The sequence below is a fragment of the Melospiza melodia genome, chromosome 4 (assembly GCF_035770615.1).
Source record: "Melospiza melodia melodia isolate bMelMel2 chromosome 4, bMelMel2.pri, whole genome shotgun sequence".
Taxonomy (NCBI): domain Eukaryota; kingdom Metazoa; phylum Chordata; class Aves; order Passeriformes; family Passerellidae; genus Melospiza; species Melospiza melodia.
This window is the reverse complement of record NC_086197.1, coordinates 50,135,600-50,150,803: the sequence shown is the minus strand read 5'-3', so window position 1 is coordinate 50,150,803 and position 15,204 is coordinate 50,135,600. Positions and strand designations below refer to the sequence as shown.

Below are 15,204 nucleotides of genomic sequence, written 5' to 3'. Positions count from 1 at the left end.
GAAGTGTTTAGTTATCTAGCCCACATTAAACAGCCTGAATTGAAAACCTGGGCAGATGTTACTGTGTTCTGTTGTGGGGTGACTGTTTTGTGGCATCTCTGTGTATAACACATCCTATCAAGATGCAAAATACATTCCAATACACTGAAGTACAATTCCCAATTTTATTGATAGATTTAAGACAAATTAAGAACTTCTGTATCACTGTAACAAAAAGAGCACCAGTTTTGAGGAAGGACACAGAACTGCAGTATTTAGTGGAATGGTCATTGTACACTTAACTGTATTTTATATCCAGATAACCAAGTGGGTGATTCCATTAAGGAAGAGACCTTTCCCTTCCAATCAAACAGGATAGCCTTTCAGGAGTTACATCCTACTGTGCTACATAAGCAGCAGTGCTAATTTCATGCTTCTAATTTTATTGAAAATAAAACTAAATTTAAACAAATCCCTGATACAAGATACTTCAAGCACCTGCAGGAAAACATCCATGTAAACAGCAATACATGCTTCAGTACACTTTAAATAACAGACAAGACAAGTCCTATACCTTTCTGACAATATGTGGAATAGCTTTTTGCTGCAGCTAATAAACACAATCAGAATCATAATGCACCCTCACTCGATTGAAGATTTTCAGAATTAACCCACATAATTTGGGAAGAAACTGTAAACACGCCTGCCTCACAACAGGCTGACAGTATGTGATCTCTGTAAGAGGTGTTACAGCAGGATTAGAACCTACATTAACCAGTTACACACAACTGACAAATGTCACTAGCTGTGAAGAGAGGATAAATATACTGGTACAGGAATCTCTGACCAGCATGGAGTGTGGAGATACTGTTTGTGTCTGTTTTCAAGTACGTGAAGCACCAAATGTCATAAGATTATCAAAACTTTAGTGTTTTCATCAGCTTATTGCTTTTACTTCATCTTTTCCTCACATGATAAAAGAAGGAAAGAAGATGAGAGTTAGGCACCAGGATGAATTTTTTTTTTTCTCAGTCACTAATATTGGCCAAAAATGTGTATAATTTAGGCAAGTTCCTCAGAAGAGAGTTATAGTTTCTACAGACAACTTATTCATGGAACTGCTGTCCCTGTATTCAACTTAGTGTTTTTAACTTTTAAGTGGAATAAAGGGAAGACCCTCTAAGGTAGGACAGATTGAAGAGAGCTTAATGTTAAAAAATGCTAAACTGCAAATCTATTTCACCCAGTGCTAATTGTACATGATGTAAATAACATAGCTGTACATGACTTTTAAAGACAAAGCAGTCTTTCAGTTCTCTGTCTCATTCAAAGGGGTTGTCTCCTGCTAAAGGTCAGGCAAAGGGACTAACTTTATGGAAATGATGGGGTTTAAATACCACAGAATTCAAGAACTACCACTGCTCTTTGTTTTTGCTTTTTTTATAAAAGCAATTCTGGTTCCTTACATTGGAATTTAAGGAGGAAAGAGATGGAGTGGTAGAGAAACCTTATCCTAAGAGATCTCAGCTAGAATATTTAGGCCCTGTCCTGTGTGACACAAGTTTTCCTCCCCAGTGTTGTGACTTGAGATTATGTCTTCACTCCCTTCATCCTTAATTATGGTACACTAACTGAACAGAAAGAGCTCTCTCATCCCACCCAGAAGACAGCACCAATAGCTGCAGAACACAACTTTCTATGCTTTTTAAGACGGTAAAAGGCAGGCTTAAAAAGCGCTATTTCCTTAACTGTGCATGATTAAAAACACTGTTTCACACAAGGTAAGGGTGCATTTTCCATTTTCTCCTCTGGATATAAAAATACTAAGAGATATCCAAATATTGAGGCATCAGTAAAAAGTATACTGCTGCTGTTCCTACCACGTTGCCATTTATGGAATAAAATTAACACCCCAAAGAAATCTTCAGAAATGAGAAAGCAATTTGTTAAAACTGGAAGAAATGGTATACGTTAAATATAAAACTCATATACAAAAAGGGGCCAACTTTTTTTAAAAAGTTTGGACAGTTCCTTAAAATTATCTAGTTCGTGGATTTCAGCCTACCACACACTTACTTTGGACTACAATAAAATAACTAGGGGAAATAAAATACTATTCAGATGCTTCAGTTGGAGAACTGAGGTACCAATCTTGATCACTGCATTAAAACTGCAGCATGTGTGCGTAGCCAAGAAGAAACAGCTCCTACATGCTGCTTCCTTCCTTTTCTTGTGTCATGCCAGCATTGAACTCTGGAATCTGGTCTGCAAAGGACTGTGTCATCCACTGTCCGTTAGGAACCTCACTGAAGGATGAGCCTTTGCAGTACTGTGGATTGCTTCCTGCTGAACAAACAAAAATCACACAATTTTTAAAGGCAGTTTGTCACAGACATCTTTTGTGAAAAATCCTTTCTTTAGGATTTTTCCCCCTTCTGGGAAGCTGAGGCCCCAGAAGGGGAATGTAAACAATGGTTACCTGCTGTTGTGGAATGCAACAGGTGCACCTGTGATTGGCCCATGTTGGATGTGTACAATTAAGGGCCAATCAAAGGCCGAGCTCTCTCTGGGACAGAGTCAGAGAGAGCTCCTTTGTTTATTCTTGTCCTTTTCTATTGTTAGGATAGCAAGCTTCTGAACTTTTCTCTCTATTCCTTTTAGTATAGTTTTAATGTAACATATATCATAAATCAATAAATCCAGCTTTCTGATCATGAAGTCAACAATCTCATCTATCTCTTCACCCCTGAAAGATCCTTGCAAGCCCTGTAACAGCAGTTGACACCACAGGCTCTTTGTTCCCCAGCAATGGCTGCAGACTGAATGCCCCAAGCACTTTACCAGTTCCATTTGAAGACAAGCTGCACTGGTCAGTGTCATACAGCACACGGTCACAGTAAGCTCCTCCATACGCTGCTTCATAGCCTGGGTCATACTTTTCTTCTTTGACAGCCATCTTTTTAGCATCCTCTGGACAAACAGAACAGCTCAAGCATTAATATTTAGAATAAAAATTATCAAAGAGGACTTTTATCAGAAAAGCCACAAATTGTACAAGATTCTACCTGCTCTCCTTAAAAAATGTAGGCTGTACTACAGAGAACAGAATCTATAATTCTATACCACACAGTTTAGTGAATCACATCTCCCCATTAAAAAATTCTTTATTACTTTCTGCTTGGGAAACTGTTAGTATTGTACACTACATTACGTTTTAATGAAGTGTTAACAAAATAAAAACAATACCTTGTGCAAGTTGCAAGTCAAACGTGTACTGCACCTCCTGGACCTCCATGTTGGGTGCGATGCCTTTCAGTTGATCCCTTAAGTCTTTCAGCTTAATGTAATAATGGACTTTATCTTGTGCCCGAGGAAACTGAGCACATCTTGCACTGGAAGATGGCATAACGTAGCAGAGCTTGAGACAAAGACCAAGAAAAAAAGCATTACTGATCCCTGAGCTATGAGTTAATACTTAGTGCATTCAGAACAACTTAACTGTTCTAACTATTTGTACAAACTTCAACTAATGCCACAGGTGGTTGTGGAAGGGGCTAAAATGAGTTTTCATTTTTCTTGGCTAGCCATCTGTCTTGCCCTGAAGACAAGGCTGATTACCAGCTGCTAAGTGAGCACAATTTTCACCAGTTATTTATGTGCTGCAGGAGAAGCAACAACATGTGTGTTACAAGAGAGCAGAGCACACTCCAGAACTCCCTGAACAAGCAGAGCTCTAAGCCAAGGCATAGAGGAGTACATGATAGCAAGCAAAGATCCCAAAGCAGTGAGGGAAGCAGCACAGGTTAATTAGCCTGGCCTATTGGCGAAGTGCATCTGCATGATGTAAACCAGGGTGTGAAATTGTTGTTAGTGCGGTTGGAGCCAGCTTCAGTGTTTCTACCTCTGCCTACGACCCTAACTAAAGATATCAAGTTAGTTTAAGAAAAACAAACTGTATTCAATACTTCTATTATCATGCAGTCTTTATGAACAAGTACCAGTAAAGGGGATTATTTTTCTTACAAATACATCTACTGTAGAAGTCCTTAAGGGCTACCTAAGGAGAAAATATTTTATCCAATGATTCTTCAGGCTCTAATGGCAACACTTCCACCTTCAGAGAAAGGCAGCTGAACCTTGCAGCACAGGTAATTGAGGATAGAAATAAGAAGAAAAACAATCCAAACTTTTGAAATGACAAGATAATGAAGCTTTAGAATAAGCTACCTTGGCAAGCAGTGTAATCGCCTTTGCTCAAACTTATTTAAAGAACACATTAAACAATCCAATTATTAATGATACATAGCTGGTCTCTTGAGATATTTTCAAGCATTAGAGTTCTATGACTAATGCACTCTTCATCAAATTGCTTGTTTTATCTTAAGCATCCAATTTAACTTCAAACTGCAGGAAGTTAAGGAAACCCAGTCTGACAGAAAAGCTTGGGCATGCCAAGATGCAGCAATGTTGAAGGGTCACGTGCAGTAGCATAAGGATGGACTTGCTGTTCTTTCTCCCCCACTGTGGCACTGTGGCATGGTTACGGTCAGTATCAAAATCCAGTAATACAAATACCCAGGGAATTGGACACGGGATCAGATGAAAATTATCATAAAAGCAGGCACGTGTTACTTGTATTTTATGCAGTCCTCAGAGAATGCACCAACCTACGAACCATAACAAGCCATTTCTCAAAAGAAGTCTGCAAGGCTGAAGAAGCTGCATTAAAGATGTGTCAAAAACTGCACTACTCCCCTTTCTCTAAGTAAAAACCTTTCACACCTCTTGTACTCTGGTCAGACTGGTGCAATCCTAAGTGTGTGCAAAGGCTGAGATTTCATTAATTTTAAAATAATCAATATGGAGTGCCCTAGTTTTGTTTCTCAGTCTCAATACTTACAGTTTCTGTATCTGGCACTTTGTGTGGCTGCAGTCCAAATTCCAAGTTCTTAACTTTAATTCCAAAAACTTCTTTACTGAAAATTTCATAAATACCTAAAATGAAAATATAAGGTAAGTGAAAAAAAAAAGCTACCAGCAGAAAAAGATTCATTTAAAAGTATAAGTTCCTCACATTTTCCATTAAAAGCTGCTATACGAGGTTTATACTTTTGTAGCTTCTGCATCAGAATTCGCCCTCCTTCCCGAAACTCTTTGCTAAAAGACAAAATACTCAAAATTATAATCACAACTATTAATTCAATAACAAGCCTGATATTTCCTTTTATTGTCTTACCTGGAGAGGTCTTTGCTTCCAGGTGTTGTCCTTTCAACCATGTTTGTAAATCCAATCCCATATTTATGTGGCAAGGTGTGGTCATCCATGTGGTTCAGCTGTTCATTACTTAGACCAGACATGAACAGACACTTCCCTGTGAAGTAGGAAGACAGATATGCATTTACCTTTTTCCAAGGAAAAGAAAACAGAGCCAAAAAATTCCACTTGACTACTGCACTACTGGAATGCTAAAGGAAGAATCTATTTTAACAAAGTATCAGTTAATTTGGGAAGACTACTGACCTATCCAGAAAGTTTTAAAGTAGTCAATATTACTTTACCTCTTCCGAAGGCCCCAGTGAACAGGAATTCCTTATCATGATCAGGCAAACCAGTCTTCTATTCTAGAAGCTCAGTACAGAGCTTTAGATTTTGTGATTCATTTAAGCAGCGATCAATATGGATTTGGGGGGAAAGAGTGTGGCAAATACTATGTGTCAGCTTTCTTTGACAATTTACCGTTGCTTCTCCTTTCACTGGGCCTCTCTGACAGAACTTGCTGTCTTGAACTCATATTTAGCATAAAAAAATCCCTCTCTGAAGAAAAAATACCCAAAAACCAACAAACCAAAACCCAGGAGAAAAACAAAAAACAAACTAGTTTAGTTAAAATGCCACAAGTTCTAATAAAGTTCTGCAAATGCTAAAAGAAGAAAGAAAAACAAAAACGTACAAAAATGGTTTCCAGGTCCTGGGTAATGATGTCCTTTGTAAGCTGCCATCAGGCCAGGGTTTATGCCAATCTACAAAGACAGCAGTCCATTTTAACAATGACAACATGGCTTGCTAGTCAAGAATTTAATCAAGTTACAGTAAGGATGCTTATTCAATTCTCACAAAGTTACTGTTAATAAACAAAAATGTATTAATGGCACCTTCCATCATTTTTTAAAAAACCTAACAATTTTGCAGCAGTGCCTCATTCAGATGTGCAAGGTCAAAAGAGCAGCTCAGACGGTGCAGAGCTTCCAGGAAATAAAGCACTGAGTTATGGGCTCTCATGAATCTGTACTAAACATGAGCCTTAGATTCCTCAGAAATTAGGACTAAGTTTTAACATAAAATGCAAAGCAGCTCTACACACAGGAAAGTTTATGTACTTTATCTTGCAAGATCTTGCCATATAAGCAATATAGATGAGTAGGCAGAAAGAATATAAATCACAACAAGTAAATACAGGACTTTTCTACCTAATCTTGAAATTGAATTACTCACTATCACAATATCCAGATCAAAGGTCAAAATATCAGGCAAAGTCTTGGTCAGAAGTTCAGCTTCAGATACACCATTAAAACGGTCCACTTTTCTTTTGACTTTAAAAGTATCTGTGATCTTTTCTTGTTTGCCTTTGGACTTGGCTGGTTTTTCTTTTTTAGCAGCAGGCTTTTTGGGTTGCTTTGGCTCAGTTGCTTTGGCTTTTCTTTTCCTTCCTCCTTTTTTAACTTCTGAAACACACAACAAATACTCTTTTTGTACATTTCCCATGTTGCAGTGTGGATATTCAAATAGACTCAGCTAAATGTATGGACACAAGGAGAAGGCAAAGAGGTAAATTTACCTTCAAAATTAATTAATTTAAGCAACACACCTGAAGCTTTCTCATCTTCTGGCTCTTAAAAGTTTAGAGATTCAGGCAGCACAGGCACTGGCCATGACATGACCACCCAGAGATTGCTCTCTCTATGTTCATTAATAATGTTGAGCTGTAGAACAGTCTCACTTTCCAACAGTAAGTCTTTATTTAAATAAGCCACACTATACAAAACAATTCTTAGTAACCAATTCCCTACCTGTGATTACTACACAAACTAAGCAACCATTCAAACAAAAATATTTCAAATAAATTATACTGTACTTCTCTTGCAGAAAGTTTTAAAAAATAGGTATTTTGAAGCCAGAATCTTAAAAAAACCTTCTCTAACACAATACTAAAACCCACTACTTCAGCAAAGATAATGCATTTACCTATTGAAAAAAAAAATCTACTTCTCTTGGAACAAGATAATTATGTGAGACTGAACAATGTGCATATATTCACATCCATTTACTTCCTCTCTTTTAATTGTCTGTTAGAACATGTTTCTTAAAGAATACAATTAATCAATACTTCTGCAGTGACCATCAAGGAAAGGAAATCCAATAGGTCCAAGGAAGCAATTTAAGAGCAATATTTTTTTCCCAATCACTCACTCTTACTTCAGCTCACTCACATAGCCCAGTCAAGCTACCTTTTGGAGGCTCCTGAGCAATGTTTGCCTCTGGAATGCCCTCTAGAGTTGGCTGCTCAGTCATCATTTCCATGCTGGGCACTGCAGTCATCCTCTGATGGAATGGAAACGAGTAAAATGCTTGAGCTTGCTGAAGATATGTGCAGTATCTTAGAGAGGAAGAAAGAAAGAAATAATTTATCAACAATTTAGAAACTTACCGATGTACCAAACAGAATGTAAAGGTCAAACTTTATCAAGGCTGGCATGTACTGCACTTACATTCTCTGATGACTCTGTTAACCCACAACATCAAAGCAGTCTAGCTGCTTAGCTGGTATCAGTTAACCCCAACATTAACAGCACAGTTCTCCTGTAATTGCTATGATGTGGAATTAACACAGCATTCGTAAGGGCAGAATAGAGCTTTTATCTTTTCTTTTTTTTTGTCAAATCATGGTAGCACATATTTCCAAAGCAAACTGTCTATCAAACAGACCAACAATTTATAACGCATGTTGAGCTAAAGATCTCTGGGCTTCCAGAAGTTCCCTAAATTTTAGATCTTTTTCATGTGGTTGATAAAAAAGTTGCTTGATCTGATAAGATACAGAATGGATGAATCATTCAGGGCTATAAAGCATTAAGAATACACACAGGATTTGCCACTATGCAGATTATTAAACAGCTTTAACAAATTGTGTGGCAGATGTTGTCCTGCTATCACACACTGGATCCCAACACAAGTATTGCACTTATTCCATATGGCAGTGTTCACACATACAGAGATCCTATGCATAAAGACATTTTTCCATAGACAGTTCTCTCTCTCCACACATTTATTAGTCATATACAGCCCTCACACCCATTTCTACTTTATTCTGTCACTCCCTTCTATCTACACAGCCACCTTCTTGTCCATAGCTTCTACTGCCTCACAAATATATAGCAAGGACTTGGTGAACAGTAGATTTTCAGGAATTAATTTTATCATCTCAGAGCTATAATTAAAAACACAAAATAATTTTCTGATATAGAGATATTTGTCCAAGAAGGCCAATGGTATCCTGTGTTAGCAATAGTGCGGCCAGTGGGACCAGGGCAGGGATTGTCCCCCTGGACTTGGCACTGCTTGTGGCACATCTTGAGCCCTATGTTCAGTTTTGGGCCTTTCACTACAGGAAGGTGCTGGAGCATGCCCAGAGAAAGGCAACAGATCTGGGGAAAGGTCTGGAGCAGCTGAGGGAGCTGGGGGTGTTTACCCTGAAGAAAAGGAAATTCAGGGGTGACCTTATAATTTTCCACAATGATAAGGAAGGTTGAAAAGAGGTTGAAGCTGGGTTGGTCTCAAGCAACAAGTGACAAGAGAAGGGGAAATTACCTCATATTGTGCCAGGGTAGGTTTAGATTGGATATTAGGACAAATTTCTTCATGGAAAGGCTTGTCAACTATTGGAATAGGCTGCCCAGGGAACTGCCCAGAGTCACCACACTGGAGGTATTTAAAATATGTTGCAGATGTGTAAATTTATGGACAGGGTTTAGTGGTGGGCTTGGCAGTGCTGTGCTAATGGCTGGATTTGACAATTTTAGAGGTCTTATCAAACCTAAATGATTCTGATTTTAAATTTCTCAAAAGGGGGGACCAGTCCCTACTACACACTGGATTTTTAAGAAACCCACAGTCTTGTGATCAAGACACTAATTTTAACCCAGATATCTATCCTGAAACAAGGAGAATATGAACATACATCTGTCAGATTCCAGGGAAGTTGCCTAACGAAGCTATAGGAGATTTTTTGAGTACAGGGAATACTTTAAACCCTCTGCTAGACGAGTTCCATTTTATTTAAAATACTTGTACAGTTAACGAACCAAAAAAAAGCTGATTTTCAGATTTGTATATACTTTAGGCCAGATTTCTTGCGTGGGTTCAGAAATATTTTTTGTATTGATGTATACATATGACAGAACATTTAATTAAGTACTTTTAGTATCACCATGAAAAGGTAGTGATTTGTTCCTCTCCCCTCCCTTCAGTTCATTATTTTTTCCTCTCCCCGCCCCTCCCCTTCCGTTCACGCTAAAAACAAAGGAAAAAAAGAAAAAGGTAAAAGAAAAATATATGCTCACTGCAACAAAACCAGGTATTAAGTAATTTTCAAATCCCTTTCGGGGCAGAGACACGATCGCGCCCACGCTGCCTAGGGCCGCCGCGCTCCCCCAGCCGCAGGCCCGGGAGCCTCAGAGCCCCGGGAGCGCCTTTCCTCCCTCTTTGTGCCCAGGGAGGAAGGCAGCCGCCACAGGGCGGCCCCGGCTTCCCGCGGGATGCGGGAAAGGAGAAGGACAATGGGTGATCCCCACCGCGAGGCCCGAGAGCGGCTGCGGCGGCCCGCCGGTACCTGCCCAGCTGCGGGCCCTCCATGCCGGGCGCGCCCGCCGGGCCCGTCGCTGTCGCCACGGTCGTCACCGCCGGCTGCCCCTACGATCCCACTGACCGGCCGGGCGCCTCGCTCACGTGACCATGCCGGCCAATGGGGGCGCAGGGCGGGGCCGCGGCCGCCCCGGGCCGGGGGCATGAGGGGGCGGCCGAGCCGAGGTGCGGGCGATGTGTCGCGACTCACCCCGCCGGACGCGATACTCCCCGGTAAGGGCGGGCCTTCGCACCCTCTTCCCTGTTCCGTTCCCCCTCCTGACGGCCCCGGGGATGACGCACGTCCGGCACGGTCTATGCACAGGGCCCGCCCCCGCAGCCATGCCCGCCGGCGCGCCGTGGCCCGCCTATCTGCGGGCGCTGGCGGCCAGCATGCTGGCCATGTTCGCGGGGGCCGAGGTCGTGCACAGGTACTACAGGCCTGACCTTGTAAGTGCTGGGAGGGTCCCAGTCGCTGGTAGGGTGTGTGCGGGATGGAAGGTGTGCTGGAGAGGCTGTGCCTCGGGGAGCTCTCTGGCCTGGCGGTGAGCAGAGATCAGAGGCATTGGCCAGGCCGCCAGGATTTCATTGTGGCCGGTTCTGGGCTCCTCAGTACAAGAAAGACAAGGAGCTGCTGGAGCGGGTCCAGTGAAGGGTCACGAAGATGATACAGGGTCTGCGGCGTCTCTTGGGAGAGACGATTGAGAGGGGATCTCATTAATGTTTATAAATACCTCAGAGGTGGGTGCCAGGAGAGTGGTGCCAGACTGTTTTCAGTGGTACCAGCGACAGGATGAGGAGCAAGGGCCATAAACTAAACGGTAAGGAGTTCCACCTTAATATGAGGAAGAACTTCTTTCCATTGAGGATGGTAGAGCACTGGAACAGCCTGTCCACGGAGGTCATGGAGGCTCCCTCCCTAGACACATTCCAACCCACCTGAACACATTCGTGTGTGATCTGCTCTAGGTGACCCTTCTTGAAAGGGGGCTAGGACTGGATGATCTCCAGAGGATGATCTTGCAACTCTTAAAAATGCTGTGACTGTGACACTGTGGACATAATACCACATGTCGAGAAGGGGTCTCTGCTGTGGGAAGCTGGGTTTTGAAAAGTGTGTGCAAAAGTGGCAAGTAGGGGCTGTACTAGATTTAAAACAGACTTTATTTCCTCCAGTAGTGGAAAAGAAGGTGATCAAAAGTTAACATTAGAAATAATGACAGATGAGGATGTAAAAATGGCAGTCACAGAATTAAACTCTAAATGAGATCATCCACTAGGAATAGTAATAGTTTAGTTTAGCCTCCTGGAGGTCTGACTTGAAAGCTTTCTCTCATCCTTCTGCTCACATATTCTTGGGTTTTTTAATTCTCTGGGCTACTTTCAAATGGGAAACAAGTTTAAAAAATTACCATGCTTGAGCTGTCAGGTCAAAATTGAAGCAATGATGCTTCAGTCATTTATAAATACATCAGAATTTCTGTGTTTTAGTAGTCTCTACTGTAGTCTTCATTACTGGCAAATCGACATATTTATTCAGAATGATCAAATGATCTATATCTCTTAAGTAGCATGAATTTTGAAGAGGTGCAGTTCTTGAAATGTCATGTTATCTGGTGCCTTTTTAAAATTTTAACTCCAGTTTCAGTGCCTTATTTCTAAATCAGGGCAGTAGAAGCAGTGAAACATTTTCTTCTATCACCAAGCGTATGTGAGGAAACTTCAGCTGTGCTAGAATTCTGATGTATTTATCAATTATCTTTACCAAACTCACTTTAATGGCAAAAATAAGCTTTGCTCCTTTAAAACAGTCTGTTCTTCCTTTTATCTTGTTTTTTTTTTTCCAAATTGTATTTTGCTACTATAAAATAAGTGAAGTTTCAAAAAGGTAATAATTCTTAAGGTTTTTTGCATGTAGGAATGATATTCTGCTCAGAAAAGAGGGTGGTAAAATCACAGTTTAGCTGTCATGCTCTTGCAGAGTAAGCTCATTTACTGTTTTGGGAGTTTAGTTTTTCCTCTGCCACAACACTGATGTCTTTCTCTGTTTTTAATAGAGCATACCTGAAATACCTCCTAAGCCTGGAGAACTGAGAACTGAACTGTTGGGTCTAAAAGAAAGATCAAGCGAAGTTCAGACTTCACAACACTGACCAGAGTTTATTTTTGTTGTAAAAACTAGAACTGATAAAATATTTATCCAACTATTTAAGTTCCAGAAATACATATGTGAAATACTGTGCTCCTGTCTTTGCTTTCCTTTGAGCAGAGTTGCAGGCAGCAATAAAAACAAACATACAGTGAATGCTGTCCCATCAGTTGTGTGCCAAAATGCTTGTGAGTTCATAAATCTGGATTACATTTTAAGTATACTTCAGAATAAGGTATCAAACCATGACACAGATGTATCACTGACAGGAAATCTGCTTTGGTCCACTGTAAGGCTGGAATCTTACCGTTTGGTCATCTCCGTTAAAATGGGGCAGATTACACTGAAATCAGATTTGTTTTTGCTCCATTTGGGCATCTTCATCTGTCTATGGTTGCTTTTGATAGCTGTAAATATGCAAAACTCTGAAATAGAAAGTGCAGCTTTACCTTTCAGTTTGGAAATAGAATCACCACAACACTTGCACTAGGAACTTTAAGATTCAGTCACCGTCCTGTGAAGATGGCTCAACAACCCAGTTTTGAATAGTACATAGAATTTGGGAAGTTTGGGATTGTTTTACTTGAGAAAGGTGCCAGGACAAAGCACAGACTTCATCCTCAGTTGTCCCTTAAGTTTAACATGTAAAAACAGAGTCTGACACATTACCCAGTAAGGAAACAAAAAAGCTCCCTAATTCCTACTGCCAAAGTACTTGGAAGTCTTGTAAGAGCAGAGGGATCCAGAAATTATCACAGTAAGTGCTACATTTACATCAGTTCTCGCTATGAAGCTATTATTTTATTTGTGCCTACATAAGCTGGAGTGGTTTTCCTAGGAAAAAAGGTTTATAGTTCTTATGCATGTGTATGTGTCTGCTCTCACCAAGTTTTACAGCTGTTGGTGGGATGAGCTCCCCTCCTGCTCTTGTATGCCCATGTCTGCACTTTTTATATAACTAAATCACATCCTCTCAGGCATCTCTATTAATGACAGCAGGCAGTGAGAGAGAGGTTCTGGTAAAAAAAAGATGTTAAGCCCAAACAAAATCTATCAATGAGAAAATCTTAATAGATCGACGTCCAGTGAAAAGCCTTTTTCCTTTACTGCACCTAAACAAAGCTGAGATTGTCAACCTTCTAGTTCAGCAGAAGATAAAGTTTATTGGAGAGAAAATGGGACAGTTCAGTATTTTGTTTCTTTTCTAACTGAGGCATGAACAGCAGTTTTTTGATGATCCCTTTAACAAGCCAGCATTCACCAGCCCTCGCACTTTGTCAGATTATCACCTCTTATGTTGTTGATTTCTGACATGCAAGATGCATTTTTCTCTATTTTCTAAAGGTTTTTCAGATCTTAAGGCTGCAGAGGGAAGCTTCTACTAATTAGGCTAGGATTTCTAAGTGTATCCTGCTGCTACTAGAAACTGAGCAACAGGGAGCTCTGCCTTTTCTAGCACTGAGGGAAATGTCCTCATTAGTGCCCATCTCAGAATAGCAAAGCTGACAATGCACCAAGTTTTAACAGCAGAGGTGACAGCCCTAGAATCAGCATAACTGCAGCACTGAAAGAAACAGTGCTGAGTGAACTTCCACTACTGCCACCATTTTGCTTGAGAGCTGACAAAAAAAAAAAGGCAACTTACAAGTGCATTTTGTGCTTATTAATAGACAACACTTGTCACAGCAGCTTGTAGAGAAAGCCGCTGGACCACAGCTATGTTGCACATGATATTCTCAGCTGGAGTATATGAAGAGGCAGAAAGCATAACTCTCAAGTATGCTCTTTATTATTTCTGAAATTTAATCAGTTTTGTCACCCTCAAACCAACCAAAGCAATGAGAATTTCAGCTATACAACAGAACTAGGTTTGCTTAAATCTACAAGTAACTTACAGATTAAAAATACTGGAGGAGGCCACCCTTTCCCTTTAGTTTGTTAGGCAAACTAAACTTCCAAATCATACAGGAGGTGGGAGCAACCTTTGTTAACTCAGAAGTCAAATAGAGAGATGTAGGTAGTAATGATACATTTCTGAGTGTATCACTGAAAATAAGTGATACTTTAGGAGGTTGATTGCTACAGAGCACAAAGTTTCACTCCTAAAGTAAGGGGATAGGCCCTTTCTGCCATTTAGTAACAGTGCTAAAGGCCGCTTCTAAAACTGACAGTGCCAGCTGCTGAAACTCATGTCGGGCCACTCAGGGCGGGCCAGTAACAAAAAGGCTTTTCTCTAGGATACCACTGCAGTGAGCAGAAACCAGAGCCCCCCACCCCCCTCCAGACCCCCCCCTCCCCCCAACTAAGCTCCCTTTCCTTGACATCTCAGACTTCAACTCTAAAATCCTGACACAACAATCACACTCATACATGGCATATTTTGGGCAATACAGAAGCCTAGTAAATGGAAAGCAAGTGCTTCAGGTCAGTATTTAGTGCCCTCACCTAGTAAGAAAGCTTTTCTTGCCTCAGGCTGCAGAAACTTGTAACTTCTAAGAACTTCTGTTAACAAAACAGAAAAGATCGGTTCTTAAGTAGAATCACTGTGCAGAAGCATCCCTCCTGAATCCTTCTTCCACAGAAGAAGGAAAAAAAAACAAAACCCAAATTCTCACTGCAAAATCCCCCAAATCCTCACTGTAAACACTTTCTACCAAGTCTGGGAAGATGTTTTCAAGTAGAGGCACTAGTGAAAAAATGTAGTGCTTCATCCAACCACTACATAAAGCTAACATGATTGGAAGCTCAACATGTCTAAAACTATCCAGCTTTAGCTTCAGTAACATTAAGTAACTACAGTGCTTTGCCATAAGAGACCAAGAACAAGAGTGAAAACATTTAGGAGTAACAGCATTAAGAGTATGTGAAAAGAACTTCCACCTTTAAAAAAGCTTGTAGAAAATAGAACTGCTGTAGCTACACAAGTCAAAGGCAGGGTTTCTAAGTGCCATGCAGGATGGTACCAGCTCATAGGTAGTAAGACAGTTCTGGTGGTAGTTGTCCACATAGTAAGTGAAAGGAAATGTTTTTTCCTCCCCTCATCTGTAAAGCTCCTGCTGCCTATCCTATGGAGTCAAGTCAGAATCCAGCACAAGCTGTCAGCTTCATTTCCAATGCTATTTTTAAACATCCAATCTCCTCTTTCTCAGGCTTGCAGAAGATACCTAACTGAAAGTCT

At 40.7% G+C, this 15,204-nt stretch overlaps 2 protein-coding genes across 4 annotated transcripts; one reads left to right on the top strand and one right to left on the bottom strand.

Moving 5' to 3' along the window:
- Positions 1 to 150: 150 nt before the first annotated feature.
- TDG (thymine DNA glycosylase) lies at positions 151 to 10,163 on the bottom strand. Of its 3 annotated transcripts, none has more exons than XM_063154321.1 (10): positions 10,089 to 10,163; positions 7,486 to 7,634; positions 6,473 to 6,702; positions 5,931 to 6,000; positions 5,216 to 5,351; positions 5,054 to 5,136; positions 4,880 to 4,974; positions 3,226 to 3,397; positions 2,821 to 2,949; positions 151 to 2,325 (listed from the first exon to the last, which is right to left on the bottom strand). In XM_063154321.1, exons 2-10 carry the CDS (start codon positions 7,574 to 7,576, stop codon positions 2,186 to 2,188), a joined length of 1,146 nt encoding a protein of 381 aa, XP_063010391.1. In that variant the 5' UTR covers positions 7,577 to 7,634; positions 10,089 to 10,163; the 3' UTR covers positions 151 to 2,185. The 3 variants fall into 3 exon arrangements, with proteins under 3 accessions (XP_063010391.1, XP_063010390.1, XP_063010389.1); XM_063154320.1 differs by lacking the exon at positions 10,089 to 10,163 and adding an exon at positions 9,867 to 9,960 and having other exon boundaries at positions 151 to 2,322; XM_063154319.1 differs by lacking the exon at positions 10,089 to 10,163 and adding an exon at positions 9,867 to 9,959.
- A 32-nt stretch (positions 10,164 to 10,195) lies between these two features.
- LOC134417277 (ubiquinol-cytochrome-c reductase complex assembly factor 6) lies at positions 10,196 to 12,182 on the top strand. Its single transcript, XM_063154325.1, has 2 exons — positions 10,196 to 10,327; positions 11,935 to 12,182. The coding sequence occupies exons 1-2, from the start codon at positions 10,220 to 10,222 to the stop codon at positions 12,028 to 12,030; spliced, it is 204 nt and encodes a 67-aa protein (XP_063010395.1). The 5' UTR covers positions 10,196 to 10,219; the 3' UTR covers positions 12,031 to 12,182.
- The last annotated feature ends 3,022 nt before the right edge of the window (positions 12,183 to 15,204 follow it).

What these genes read in the sequence shown, in the direction of transcription:
- TDG (XM_063154319.1), bottom strand. Translation starts at nt 9,889, where the DNA reads ATGGAGGGCCCGCAGCTGGGCAG. An exon ending in TTGATCTGGATATTGTGATA is followed by an intron (nt 6,001 to 6,472) that starts GTGAGTAATTCA and finishes CTGTCTTTGTAG; the next exon opens with ATTGGCATAAACCCTGGCCT. An exon ending in AAGTGCCAGATACAGAAACT is followed by an intron (nt 3,398 to 4,879) that starts GTAAGTATTGAG and finishes CTTTGTCTCAAG; the next exon opens with CTCTGCTACGTTATGCCATC.
- LOC134417277 (XM_063154325.1), top strand. Translation starts at nt 10,220, where the DNA reads ATGCCCGCCGGCGCGCCGTGGCCCGCCTATCTGCGGGCGCTGGCGGCC. An exon ending in GGTACTACAGGCCTGACCTT is followed by an intron (nt 10,328 to 11,934) that starts GTAAGTGCTGGG and finishes TGTTTTTAATAG; the next exon opens with AGCATACCTGAAATACCTCC.